The following is a 14,682-nucleotide window of genomic DNA, read 5'->3' on the forward strand; positions in this document are numbered from 1 at the left end:
GAAGGGGCGGCCGCGGAGCCATGATGGCGGCGGCCGCGGTGGAGGCGGCGGCGGAGCGGCAGCTGGAGCTGCTGCGGGACGAGCGGGAGGCAGAGCTCGCCGAGAGCAGGTAGCACCGGCCCCATCGCTGGTCCCCGAGCCCTGCCGTCGCTTGTGGGGAATCTCTGCTGGGATCGGCCCTATAGGGTCTGCTGGCAGCCCTAGGGAAGACTCACCCCATAGGAAACCGAGCTGGGGTCGCTCTTATAGGGTCTGTTGGCATCCCTACGAAACCTTCTTGAGCCGTCCATATAGGGGACCGAGCTGGAGTCACCCCTGTAAGGTCTGCTGGCACGTCTAGGAAAGACTTGTCTCGATAGGAAACCCTGCTGTGCTTGCCCCTATAGGGTCTGCTGGCACCCCTAGGAAAGACTCACCCCATAGGAAAATGAGCTGGAGTCACCCCTATAGGGTCTGCTGGCACCCATGGGGATCCCTGCCAGACTTACCTCTGTAGGACTTGCTGCCACATATAGAAAACCCTGCTGGTTCCTATAGGGTCTCTTGTCTTCTATGGGAAGCCTGGCTGGCAGTGGTCTTACAGGCACTTATAGGAAATGCTGCTGTACTCACTATGTACAGCCCTCTTAATGGGAAACCCTGCTACAATCACCCTATAGCAGCTGCTCTCACATATAGGATTCACCCATACCACTAGCTCACTCCTATAGATCCTTGTTAGACTCACCCTTTAGGGCTTGCTGTCATCTATAGGATCAAAGCTAGCTCCAGCAACATCTTGGGGCTCCTCTTCTCTTCCCCAGACCCTAGCAGCCGCTGGGACCCAGTGGTCCCATAACCCCCACGCTGCCCTGCCCAGATGCTTAAAATTCCCTGCACAACGAAACAAATTGGGATACTGAAGGGGATAAATTTGCAGGATTTTATTTTTTGTGTCAATCCATACAAAAGTAAAGAACCCACCAAGGCCCCCAAGTAAGACTGCGGGGTGAACCCCGCTGCTGTGGCAGGCGTTGGGCCCAAAGGACAGCAGGCTGCAAAGCTGCTGCCCATATTTTGTGTCTTAGTTGCTTGTAGCCTGCACATCAGCACAAGATATCCACTCCTTTTCCCTGTGCAGCTGCACATGTGAAGTATTTGTTGGGGATTAGCAGAGCTTCATGTGAAAAAGAGCAAATCTTCCATTTTAGAGTTTATATGTAGTAGGAGAAAACTTGGGTTATTCTCTCGTGGCTCATAGGACTGGGTTAACTGGGCAGCAGCTTCCTTTTCACACCCAGACAGGAGAGAGGAAAATCATATAAACCTCTTCTTCAAGATCAGTGAGCATCATCCCATTGCCCAAAATAATGCAGAAGCCAATCCAGTTAAATCACTACCAAGCGGTCACGTAAGCCAACACTTCAGGAAGCTAATGTATCTTTTGCTGTCATCCTCTTTTTCCATCCCTTTGTCTTTTTCTGTTTTGTCTTCTGAAGCCTTGAATTTGCCTCAGTCTGGCAAATGGTGTTCATGCCTGTGTGTGGTTTCCAGGGCCTGGCAGGAAAACGTCTCCCTAAAGGAACTGCAGCGCAGAGGTGTCTGCTTGCTAAAGCTCCAAGCTACCAACCAGAGGACTGGCCTCTACGGGCGGCTGCTCGTGACCTTTCAGCCTAGAAAATATGATTCAGATGCTGAGCTGCCCTATAACAGTTTTGGGCCTGGTAAGTGCTATTCCTCTTCATGGGAAGTAGGTAAGGTGAGAGATGACCAATGTATTCTTCGTAACATCTTTCTAATGTGACACTTGTGAAGACTGAGCAATTGATGCAAAAAGGGAGAAAAAGGCTATGGCTAGAAGATGAATCTAAAGAAAAATGTCCTCTTTCTCCCTCATTTATTTATAAGCATGTATGTTGCAACAGGGAAGAGTGACAGTGATTAAAGAGTTGGCTTTCCTCATTCTGAATCCTTAAAAATAAAGCCCTGGTCTCCTGTCATTAAAGATGTTGTGGCACTCTTTGTATGAGCTTACATCTTGGGGTAGGTAAGGAGCTTCTGTTATTTACATTTTAATTTCAAAACGCAAAGTGGATTTTCCTTTTCCTTCCTGAGCTGCCATATTTTCTCCCTTCCCTGTACTGTTATTTTTGGTCAAAAAGAGATGAAGTGTGCCACGTGTATTAGTTAATGCGCCTGGATTTCTGTTGGGAATAAAATATAGAGAAATAATATAGAGAAATACTGACTCACCAGCACATCAGCCAGTGCCCTTTTGACTTGTCTCACCTTCTGCCATCATTTCCTTGAAAAGAGCTGAGCTCCTGCCAGTATCTGAGGAAAGTAAGGACCCAGTCTGCCATGCTGGGGCCAGCTACACAGACTTATCCCTTGAAAAAAGTTGAGTTTGACCTTGAAATAGTTCCAAGTGACTCCGCAGGGAAAGCCCTCTGCTTTTTTTTTTTTTTTTTTTTTCTCCTGCAGAGACCTTTTTTCTCTTTTCCTTATGCAATAATGATATTGCCTTGCACTCTCCAAAACTGGTCTACAAGAGTGAAGCTGGGTGCACCAGATAGTTTGCTGGTTTAGCTTAGTCCTTTACTTGGTTTTGTTTGCTCGATCAATTAGTTTGCTAAGCAGATGCATTGGAACTGGACTGTTTCTCATCTGTGGTACTGTTTCGAAGTGTCACAGTTCAATTTGTTGATGCATTCTTTGCCAGCCAGGCCTCCAAGCTGCTGACCTGTGAAATTAAAATGACTCATTGCAGGTCGGGGTCTCAACCTTGAGGTCTAAAAAACAGCATCTCTCAGGGCTCTTCAAATAGAAATAACATTACTGTAGCACTAAATTGTTCTCAGAGACAAACATTTTAATGTAAGAGCTGATGGAGACTACTGAGGCAAGCTTCCCTTAATTTGCAAATCTGACATTTAGTCCTTGATGAGTGTGAGCCTCAGCTAAGGTATCCACTTGTCAGACATCCTGCTTAAAATCTCCATTTGACCGCTGCACTGCATAATTTGACTGGTCCCATCTCGATGTGACTGTGAAGAACAGAAAGGCCACAGTGAGTCCTTACGGATCTCATCTTTCTTAGTTCTGCTGACTGGTGTAGAGCAGTCATCTGGGAGGCACACATTGTTGTGCAGCCTCCTTAGCTATTACTGAATGATAAAATGAACTTAAAACAGTTTGAAAGTTTGGAGAAGTTAGGTCTTTCCAAGGTCCATGTGAAAGCATCTTGGGGAGCACTGTTGGTGTCCTCTCCAAGTCATGTGGTGCATGGACATCAAAAGGCAGCTGGTTAGTTGTTACGTGGTGTCTTCTCACTGCTAATAGTTTTTTCCCTTGCCTCTTGCTGCATGCACTACTATGAAAGAGAAGGATATTTTCCTCCTTTTTAGGCTTGGTACAAATTCTGACCTTGGCAGATAACATGGAACTAGTCCTGTGGCTGATGTAGGTGAGCCCAGTGTCCAGTGGGCCATGCTGGTCTCCTCCAAAAAACTGCTTTTCAAAATATTTACTCCACTTTACTGTCTTTAACTTGTCTTTGCAGGTGACATTTTGGGGCTTTATGATTCAGTCGGCCAGGGCGATCCACTCTCCACCGGCATTGTAACACGTGTCACCTCCAAAGCAATCACCGTTGCCTTTGAGGAATCTCGAGATGGCATGCTGAGCTTGGACCGTGAGAGCTCTTACCGCCTGCTGAAATTAGCCAACGATGTCACCTACAACAGGCTAAAAAAGTAAGGGCTGTGAGGGTGCAGTTCGCCTGGGATCACTGCTCAGGAGTGCAACGGCCAATTGAAAATTGCCAGGCTTATTTTGGGAGAACTCTTCTGTGACTGATCTCAGTCTGCTTCACTAGTCTCAGCTTCTCTTCCTTCCCATCTTACTCCTCTTACTCCTATGGCAGCTGCACTTAGGAGAGGTATCCACCTTCAGGATGTGCCTTTCTCTTTCTGTTGACTACTGAGTGAACCTGTACTCCTTAATGAGATAACTCAACTGGGTATCTTACATTGAAGCATCACAACAGCCTAAATTTATTTACCAGCTGGCTGGTGCAGTCCTACTCGTTTGTCCCCTGCCCCACATTCCACACTCAGTTATCTGTTTTGGTCCCACACTGTGCCAGCTCTGGTGCCCACTGGATTCTGTGTAGCACCTTTTCCATCCAGGCAGTAGAACGGAGTAGCAATTTGATGAATTAATGCACTGAAAAGGCTCAGCACAGGGTCTGAATGCATCAAACCAAAGCAATAGTAGAAAGGAGAAACGTACAGGGGATATGAGTACATGAGGGGTAGGAGATGCAGCAATTAGAATTAGTCTGTTGTGCCCACAGACGTCTTTCACTGGGGTACATTGCCCTGGTCCCTAATTTGCACTGGGAATCTCTGGAGGAATTTATGCTGTGCATATAACCCGTGTTTTCTTCTTTGGCAGAGCTTTAAACACACTAAAGCAATATCGTGGTGGTCCAGCCTCTGGTCTGATCGATGTCCTCTTCTTTTCGTCTGATCCAACCTCATTCAGTGAAACAAGTAAGGACCTTTCTTTCTAAGACTTCATATCATCCTGATGGCAAGTGCTGGGCTGGTCTCTCTAAATGAATTTTCTGGACCCTCAGGGTGAGAGCCCCTAGCACTTTACAGCCCAGTGTGTACACTGAGACTGCTGCTGTGTTTGATCTGCCTTGGTATGCAGGGCTGAGAGCTAGGCAGGTGGAGAGCTCTTTTGAATGTATCAGTAAAAGCAGATGTTGCTACTCACACAGGTTATAAGCAAAGATTACGGTAAGTTATTGTGGGGAAGGAGGTAAAATCTTCAGTCTCCAGAGCAGTCAGTGAAGCCTGAAGTTTCCTATCCACAGGCTCTGCACCAGTTATGAGGATGTTCACATCTTCAGATGCCCCATTAAATCTGACAGAGTTGGAGTCCTAAGTGAGGGTTGTACAGGTTTTTCCACACACTATGCTGCTATTACTCCTCTTCCAGTCCACCAAGATACATCTCTGGGGCTGACCCTCTGAGAAGAGTGCTTATGGTCTGTCAGTTCATGACCTGTTCTTTGAAACTGCCGATAGGAACAAATTACTCAGACTCAGATCTTTGTGCAGTTCTGGGCCATGCCAAAAGTGCAGCTCACTTTGCTCTAGGAAGGATCTCAGCTGAATATCAGTAATAGGTGCTGTTGCAGCTGGCAGCATTAAACACCTACTTTTCTTACTGGTTAATGGGTCACTGGACATGCTAACCTGGTGTAAAAACCCTTGTCATTGCTGAAAAAGAGCCAGAATTACCCAGACTGTTCAGTTAGCTAATGCTCACTTTCCTCAGGGTGTACCAAGGGAAGCTGAATTGTGGCATAAAACAAACAGGATCCATTATGGGGGAATTTCTTTGCACACATTCATGATTCTGAAATTCAGTTTAGACAATGAGGCATTTCTTATTTCCATCCTGCCCCAAACCCATCCATAAACTTCAGAGATAAGAAACTACCAGCTCTGTTTCTGTACTGAAAATCCAGTAACTCAGCCTTCATGGGAGTTAAGTTACTGTGGAACTACTGCAGTTTGAAACAGCATGGGGTGTGTTCTATTGGCTTGTATTTTTATTTTTACAGCCTTCTGATTATGTTTAGTCAAGTTGGAGATCTGCAGACTGCTTTTCATCAAATACTTAAAACATCACAACTAGGTTTTACCAACAGCTGTCCAAAAAAACGTGCAAGTAGAATCCCCTTTTACTCTGATCTTTCTTGATTTGAATTTTTGAGAAACTAAAGATGAAATTACCTTTAAGAGCAACTGTGAAGAAACCAAAGCCCCTGATCAGCAGAATATGAGGGCCAGGCATCTGTTAATAAGTATTACCCCTTGACAGAAGGGAAATATCATCTGGGCTGCAAAAGTCAGGGAAGAAAGGCAGAAGGTAGATTAAGTTGCCTAAGAGGATTGGGCAAGCAGTCTATCTTAGCTCTCTCTTGAGGCCCAGGCTCACCTGTCAGCAGCATATCACACATTATGCCATCCACCCCTGGTCTCCTTGCTGGCCACGGCTGTGCTCAGTGCTTGCTGTTGCATTTTTTCCTATTACCTTGATTACTGCATTTAGTTGTCCACAGTGGTTCCCTTTTTTCACATGCACACTTCTATTACATTCAGGCTAGGTTTCTGATATATCAGAGATGAAGAGTTAATGCTAGTGTGAGTCAGACCTCTGTAGTTCTGAGCACTGAGCTTAGCCTGAGTTAAACCTCTTAGCCGTTTGGCTACCCGGGGACTTTGGTGTACTCAGGTTTTTAATATTAGATAAAAATTAAATTTTAATGAACTCACTTTCTTAGCAGCTTCAACTGTGCCTTTTCCCCATGGTGGCAGAACTGCCTCCCTAATAAAGAAAAAAATTCCTTTTCACTGAATAGCTCAGATGTGAACTATTACATGTGAACTAGATGTGAACTAAGTACAGAAATGAATTTTACATCTCCCCAGCACTGAGAATATGGATTGATGGAAACATTCAGTCACAATAGACAGGAGATGCAATACAAGAAGTCAGCATATCACCTGAGAACATCAAAACACTGTGGCAGGGTAGAATGGCCTTCTGTTCACATTTTCACTGTATAGCTCCTTTCATGCCAGCTAGGAAGATGTGATACTAGCCAGGCATTAAATAATAACAACTCTTAAGTTTAAATAGGTCCTGCAAGGTGCCTTCAACTCCCAGCCTCCAACGAGTTCAATGGGAGGGCACTCAGCAGCTAGCTGGGTAAATCCTCTCTCTTACACCTCTAAGATGGCACACACAGTTCCCCAGGTGTCCCATAGAGCTCATATATAGATGGGTTTCTGCAAATAGCATAGAAACATGCAATGTGTGGATTATCTGCCAAAGGCAAGAAGTATTACCCAGGTGCGTGATCTGACATGGAAGGATAGAAAAAGCTCCCAGCATTTCAGGCTGTTTCTCTTCTATGGCACAGCACCTCCTTTCACGATCAAACATCTTTTAGTCTGGTTTCTTAAAGGAATGTGTCTCTGCATCTGTCTCATCCCATCCGTTATCTGATTTCAAACAAACCCATCAGGAGTCCCAGAGTTAATAAGTTCTGTACAGCTCATAGAACTGGACGTCTCTACAGGCCAGGTAGGATAGGGCCCTGAGGAACCTGATCTAGTGGGTTCCCCTGGCAGGGGGGGTGGAATTAGGTGATCTTTAAGATCCCTTCCAATCCAAGCCTTCTGTGATCTATGTTAACACCACTCTGGGATGCAATTTACACTCCACTTCCATCAGAAGCTCAGAAAGCCAGCAGTAGGAATAAGACCATATAAATACCCATCCCAAGGAAAAACTAAAACCGACACTAGTCTAGGAAAAGAGTAGATTAGGCCTGTGCCCAGAGGGACAGCCTTTGTCATTGTCTTCTCTGACAAGATATAAACCAAATTACAAGGAAATAGAGAAGTAGAAGGGTCACTGGGGAGAATAAGCACCCATCTCCGTGCCCAGATAGATATTCAAGAATGTTCTAATTTTTTTAAGATGCACGTGATGGTGGGGAGTAGATTAGAAAACTAATTTCTCAAGGATAGGAGTCTTGGGTCTATTAGCTGGGTTATAAGAGGTCTAACACCACTGTCCATTTTCATAAAACACATAGGGACTTCATGCCAGCTTGATTTGAAATTTGTCAGCTGCTTTGTAGTTCTCCATTCCTGCAGCAAAGCTTGGCAGAGTACTAATGCCATCCTGTGCTTCGTTGGTGCTTTCTGGTGTTTAGTGACATGGAGCCTCTCAGCCTGGAGGGAAAAGCAACCTTTTTTCAAAAAGGTTGGTCATAAAGGGTTTCTTTAGGGCATACTCTAATAGAGTTGCACCAGCCTGGTGGCATATTATGGCCTATCTGGTAAATAATTTCGAGATGCTTGTTTGTTGTTGTTGTTTTACTCTCCTGTGTTGTGATTTACTCATGAATGGATCACAGCTGCCTTATTATGGCAGAGTGTGCTGCCAAACACTGTGCCTGGAGGATCTATATTAAAGCCTGTGGCATCCCAGGAGGGTATCTAAATCCAGGCACTGACTGATTAGATGGACAAGGAGTCAGATAAAGCCAATTGAAACATGTTTTTAAAGTAGTTAATGGCTGCTGGCATCTGACCAGTGCATGATATATGCCTGCTAAAAAAGCACCAGTATGCACAGAAGGGTAATAATGACAAAAAAAAAAACAAAACACAAATTAATGCCTTTTTACCCAACTGCTGATGACCCCCAGAGTTGCTAATTTGCATGCAGCTATTTCCCACCATATGTGGAAAATCCTGCTCACTACCTGGGGATGAGTCCTTCCCGCTAGTAATGGGTGTAGGCATGACTCCCACTGGGAAAATGGCTCTGGAGCATGTTTGTTTTGGGATCGGGTTTGTATAAGATGGTTGTCAGTAACTCAGGAGAAAGATGCCAGGCTTTTGACCCTGAGAAGCCTAAAATTAATTTGTACCAGCCTTCTCGCCCCATGATCTTTACAGGCAACAGTCTCACAGCTCTCACACCACTGCTACTGTGAGATGCTTGGGTTGCCCTTCAGCATCTAGCCAGGAGTATGTTTGGAGATCTGAACTGTGAGAGACAGCTAGGGGCTTCAGGTTCCATTCAGAAAGCTGGTGGCTCCCTGTCTGATGCTAAGTGGTGGGGATATGTTGGAAGCTGTCTCCTCTGCATGAAGGGCAAAGCTGCAATGCTCTTGGAGATAACAGAATGCTAGGGCACACTCACAAGCCCCTTACGTGAGAGTGTATGGCTAGTGTAATGAGAAGGATTGTATTTGCTGAAGGTGGGCCCTCAATCTGTGCTATTATCTGTCCTCTTGAGCTGTATAATGAAGTCCAAGTCCTTGCAAAACATTAAAAACTCTGAATGCATATCTTGGAGTAACACAAAAACACTAGACAGGCTTCAGGAAAAATAACCCATAGAGCATATGAAAGTAAAACCTATGGGTAGACATGATCTGCAGCTAAGAATGGGACTGCTCCCCACAACAAAACATTTCCAACCCTTATCTTGTTACCTCCAGAAAAGTAGCAAGCAGAAAAACAAGCTTTCCAAAAAGCAAACTTGGAGCAGAACAGGGTTTCTGTTCACCAGACTTGATGAAAAACAAAATCCAGAAGCCCATCCATGAGAAATACTTTGCTTGGCTCTCCTCCACTTTAACCTGCGCCTGTGGCCCAGAGCATTTAGGGCTTCCCTGCTGGAAGCCTCCTGTAAGAAAGCCTTCCCTGCTCACAGCTGCTGTCTCAAAGCACATATGCAGGGATTCCTGTACCCGTACGTTGTGGTGGATGTGCAGAGAGGCTTTGCTAGCCAGCAGAGGCCAGCATTTCTCTGCTTGCTGTGCGCCTCAGGGCCAGCCAGGCTGGGTGCACACCATCTCTTTTCTTACAGAGAACTCCCTGTTGCAGGCCTAACCCAGTGCAGATCATGACAGGAGAGAGCTGGTAGCTGTTAATCCTGGAGTAGGTCAAGAAAAAGTGAGGGGGTATTAATCTGGGTCTAGATACAGTCAGCCAGTGCTGGCTTCCCTGGCCACGTGGAGTGCAAAAGGCATTGCTTATATCTAATTCTGCTTATTGCACTAAAAAGATACTTGAAAAGAGAAACAAGGAAGAAAAAAGCCTATTTAAAAGGTAGGGGTGCAAGCAGTAAGAAGTTGACCCAGCAGACAAAGGACTGGGGAAACACCAGGCATTTATACCAAAGTTTCCTCTGCTCCTTGCCCCGTGCATTGGGCTTGTGCTGCGTCACTTGAAAACCTTAAATGCTCCTTGTCCCTCTGCTGTGAGCCTCCTGTCAACACAGAGGCCAGGAAGAGGGCCCTGAAATTTATGAGGAAAACTAAGCAGTGTGGACAACTCAGCTGCCAAATACCTAAGGAAGAGGGCAGGGGAAGTTCCCTGTTTCAGGCTGAATTACCCACCTGGGTTTTGTCTAGCACTGTTTGGCTGCAGAGGTGCTGATTGTGGGATCTGGCTTGTTCTTGGTACCCATACACACAGGAGGCGAGGAGCATACCTTGGAAGGTACATTGAAGTGCAAGAACCCTCCAGCTCTAGAAAACTGGATTTCTTCCTCTCTGAAGAGACTGTTCCTTCATAGGTATGCACCCAACAGAGATGGGAACAAAGATCCCTGTCCTGGACTTGAACATCACCTTCCAGCCCACTCCTGCTCCCTGAACTGCTGATACTGTGCAGAAAAGGGCCTTGGTTCCTGCAAAAGTTTTTGGAGTTAATGGCCCTCTTTTGGGACTATCTGTGCAAATCCTAAACTGATTGCTTTTAGAGAGGACTCGGGCCAATCCTGCTGGAGTAGATAAGCAGCATTTCTTCAGGTGAGCCTGCTCAGAGCCCAGCTGATAAATGGAAAATCAGAGGAGCCTCTTAAGAGGCTCTGTCCTGCTCCTCAAACTTTGCTGATGAGCCCAGCCCAGAAGAGAGGCACATTTCCCAGCCTGCCCCCACAGCAACTCTTGGCAGCATGTGATTAAAAGGGAAGAGGGTGTACGTGTTTGTGGAGAAGACTGTTTCTGATCTCATTCTTTGAGCAAGGAAATATCAATGACTCCTCCACCCTGACTTGTTCCTCGTTGTGGGAAGTCGCTTTCAGTTTTTAAGCTATTCTTTATTTTTCCCTGGCCCATGGAAGCTTGCTGTTCTTAGTCACTGCCATACTAACTCAAAAATAAACAAAGCAAGAGGCAGGCTAGTAGGAAAAATCACCACTACTTCCCCACCAAGCCTTTTTAACCTCACTATGCTCTTTGTTTAACCTGGGTGCCTCACTTGCTTGTGCTGCTTCAAAAGTCAGTGCCACAGGTTGCCTGGGAGTTGCACAGAAGTTCACTTCTATGAGGCCAGAGAAAACTTTTATGCCTTTGATGCATCCCTACCTTAATGCAAAGGTAGAGATAAAACTGATGATGCCCTGCAGGGAATGATGCCCAGAGATTTGTCTTATATAAGCTTTCGTGGGAACATTATTTTCGGTAAACCTCAGATGAGTCATCATCTCTGCTGTAATTAACTTCCATAATGAACAAGGAGATTAGCAGCAGGATTAAGTGGGATGAGAATAAATAATGGGTTTAAATTAGATAAATCTGGGAGGTAAAGAGTGGCTTGTGAGAATTCTATCTTCTGCAGTGAAACCAATCCTCTTATAACACAATTTAAACACTCTTCTCTCCTTTCTGATGATTAAAATCCAAACTAACAGTTCTCATCATTTATATGGGCTGCTTTTATCTTTTTCCTGGGCTGCATCACCAGAGGGGTGGCAGCAGGGCAGGGAGGGGATTGTCTCACTCTGCTCTGGCCACAGAGATGCTCAGAGGGCTGGAGCACCTCTCCTATGGAGAAAGGCTGAGAAAGCTGGGGATCTTCAGCCTGGAGAAGGCCCCAGGGAGAACTCATTGCAGCTTTTCTATACTTAAAGGTGGCTTATAAAAAAAAAATAAAAATGGAGAGCAACATTTTGCTCATACAGATAATGACAGGACAAGGGGGAAAGGTTTTAAACTAGAAGAACGGAGATTTCAAAGGTTAGGAGGAAAATTCTTCACTAAGAGGGCAGCAAGGCACTGGCACAGGCTGCTCAGGGAAGCTGTGGATGTCCCATCCCTGGAGATGTTCAGAACCAGGCTGGATGAGGCCCTGGACAACCTGATCTGGTGGGTGGCATCCCTGCCCCTGGCAGGGGGATTAGAACTGGATGATCTTTAAGGTCCCTTCCAACCCAAGCCGTTCTATGATTTTCTTCCCTCTTTTCACTGAATGCTTACTAAATATGCTGGCTCACCTCCAAAATATCCCCAAAGCATCATCCCTGTCCTAAATGTTTTTTATTATGGCAAGCAGATGCCTCTTCAAACACTGTAAAGTGTCCATATATAGACTAGCTGTATTCACACCTGAATGCTTGCTTCTTTGGAAATATCACCAGGTGGGGGGGAGAGACTGATGCAGCACAGGTAGCCTGTTCATTCTAGAAGTACAAAAATCCTTACTTTTACCAGTTTATGGTCTCTCAGCCACCTAGGTGGGAAACAGCATGCCTCACTCCCCAGTCAAGTTACTCTCATTATCTAATAGACATGGCCCAGCCACTGGGAGCATCTGGTTTATATTCATGGATTTGTTTCTCAGCACGAACCCAAGTTAGGGCTGAGAAATCTCTTGCTGTCTCCCCAGAGCCTTTAAAGTTTTACAATGACTCGCTGGACACATCACAGAGGGAGGCCGTCTCCTTCTCACTGGCACAGAGGGAGCTTGCTATTGTCCATGGACCACCTGGCACAGGGAAGACCACGACGATAGTAGAGATCATCCTGCAAGCTGTACAGCAAGGCCTGAAAGTGAGTAATCAGTGACAGGACTGTAGTGGCAGCAAGCATGCTGATTTGTTTTGCAAAGTCACTGGGGTTCATGGCAGCTGGAGCAGATCCAGCAGCAGCTGTGTTACACAGTAGAGCCTGGCTTGACTTGCACAGGCTGGGCAGTTTCCCCTACCAGCTGAAATGAGGTGCAAATATGAGCTTCAAAGCTCAGATTTGCTAACTATAGAAGATCCTGCCCTGGTGCTTGAAAGCAGGAAGAGAATTTGAGAGTTGTCTTTGGTGTCTGGAGGCTATGGAGGTGTCAGTGGTTTATTCCTAACAGCTGATATCCTCCTCTCTGCTCTGCTGAGTGCCCTCCTGTTGCTCAGACCCCATTGCTCCAGTGCTTTGCTGGCCTTGGCAGTCTCACAATCAGCAATGACAAGCACTTGCTTTCTCCCCTCACAGGTCCTGTGCTGTGCCCCTTCCAACATCGCAGTGGATAACCTGGTGGAGAGGCTGGCTGGCTACAAAGCCCACATCCTACGGCTGGGGCACCCTGCTCGCCTGCTGGAGCCCATCCAGCGGCATTCCTTGGACGCGGTCCTGGCCCGCAGCGACAGCGCTCAGATCATGGCAGATATCAGGAAGGACATCGACCAGGCCTTCGTACGTGTCCCTGCAACAGGCCCCACGTGGGTAGCCTGAACGCCAGCTCTCTGTTAGCAGCACCCAATCTGTTAGCCAAGTTACTCTGTAAGTGAGGAGTAATTCCACCACTTCTTGGATATTTAGGGGTATCCAAGGAAAGCAATGACTTCAGGCAGGTGCTGTGGGTTGCCCTATGAAGAGTGGCTGGAAGCAAGTCCCAGTGACTAGCTCTGAACCACTGGCCTCTTCATGTGGAGGGAATCAGCAGAAGGTCACTTTAGGAGAGGGGAAAGGTTAAAAAAAAGCATAGCTGAAAAGTCTCACAGTGACAGCTGGAGGTGTACATAGCCTGCATTCATCCCTCTGCCTGGAGATCATTTAACTTGGAGGAGAGGAATTGGGGTGCAAGCCTGGTCATCAAAAATGGGGGAAGCTTCCAGCCTGAAGCAGCATCTTACAGAGAGACAGCCTCTCTACCAGGGTATGCCTGAGCCAAATACATTTGCCAGCACTACTCATCTTCATCTGCTGTAGAGGCAGCTGAGGGCAAAACCCCTCCTAGACAAATTCCTCTCTGAAGAGAGAAAAATCATAGTCATTACTGCTGTGCAGGGGGGAGATGCTGCAGTGCCCTGCTCTCCAGATTTTCTGTCTGGCATTGTTCATGCAGTCCTCTTCACCAGAGGGGAAGGCAAACATTCACATCATTAATTCACTTCCTAATGAGATATCTGGCTGTCCTAACACTCCCTCCCACTCTCAGCCACCTCAAGTAGAAAGCAGAGTACGCCATAAAAATGCATCCTTAATTTCTTTTCACAACTTAATTTTTTAAACTTAATTTACTGAGTAGCTCTTCTACTTGAGATAATAGATTTTGATGATAATTAGAACTTTTTCCTCCCCCTTCTGGTAACTGCATTGTCCAAAAGCCATTCTGCAGATGTGTCCAACGTAGACAAGATTTGCTGTGTCTCAGTAGAAGACACAGGAAAGCATCTTCATACCCCTGCACATTGCATCATACTTGCCCAAGTACACTGCCATGCCCTTTGGTAGGGCACCACATTTACTTTTTTGAATGATGCAGGCTGAATGTGGAGTTCAGCACCATGAACATCAGTCTGCAACTACTGCTGTGGCAGCAGCTTCATTTTTTCCCCCAGAAGCAGGACCCAGTTATAATCACAGCTAGATACCAAGTCTTTTTTACTGAATATATTTTGCATCTTCCTCACTAATGGCTCATTTTTTGCCCTGCCCTCTTCTTGGGAAGCACTTTGAAAGGTGGGAAGAGATTTCACCTGGGAAAAGTGGGAGAAAATGGAAGAAAGCAGTCTTCAGTACTAAGATCTCCATCTGCTTCTTCCCTAGAGAAAAGGGTACAAGGGGATGGGAGATACGGACTAGCCACCAGAGCTTGTTCCACTTCATAACACCAGAGAAAAAACACTATCTAACATACTGCTGCAATTCAGCTCGCATGGCAGTGCTTTGAGATGCCTATGACTAGCTCTTTCACAAAAGATGCACCTGACTTCTTATCATAGAATATCCTGAGTTGGAAGGGACCCATAAGGATCGTTGAGTACAACTCCTATTACCTCCCTTTCTCTCTCTGGGCTGCAGAGAGCTCACCTCTGAGG

The 14,682-nt window shown here is 46.0% G+C and overlaps 1 protein-coding gene across 1 annotated transcript in view; it reads left to right on the forward strand.

Annotated features, from left to right (window-relative positions):
* Positions 1-16: 16 nt before the first annotated feature.
* IGHMBP2 (immunoglobulin mu DNA binding protein 2) overlaps positions 17-14,682 on the forward strand; it is a 42,366-nt gene continuing 27,700 nt past the window's right edge. The window contains exons 1-6 of the mRNA XM_082760542.1: positions 17-109; positions 1,534-1,703; positions 3,542-3,734; positions 4,438-4,535; positions 12,261-12,424; positions 12,854-13,054. Of these exons, the coding sequence (XP_082616668.1) occupies positions 21-109; positions 1,534-1,703; positions 3,542-3,734; positions 4,438-4,535; positions 12,261-12,424; positions 12,854-13,054 (915 nt within the window). The 5' untranslated portion in view covers positions 17-20. The remainder of the gene's footprint in view (positions 110-1,533; positions 1,704-3,541; positions 3,735-4,437; positions 4,536-12,260; positions 12,425-12,853; positions 13,055-14,682) is intronic.

Source organism: Aythya marila, assembly GCF_965140915.1.
Source record: "Aythya marila genome assembly, chromosome: 5".
In the NCBI taxonomy this organism is placed as follows: Eukaryota; Metazoa; Chordata; class Aves; order Anseriformes; family Anatidae; genus Aythya; species Aythya marila.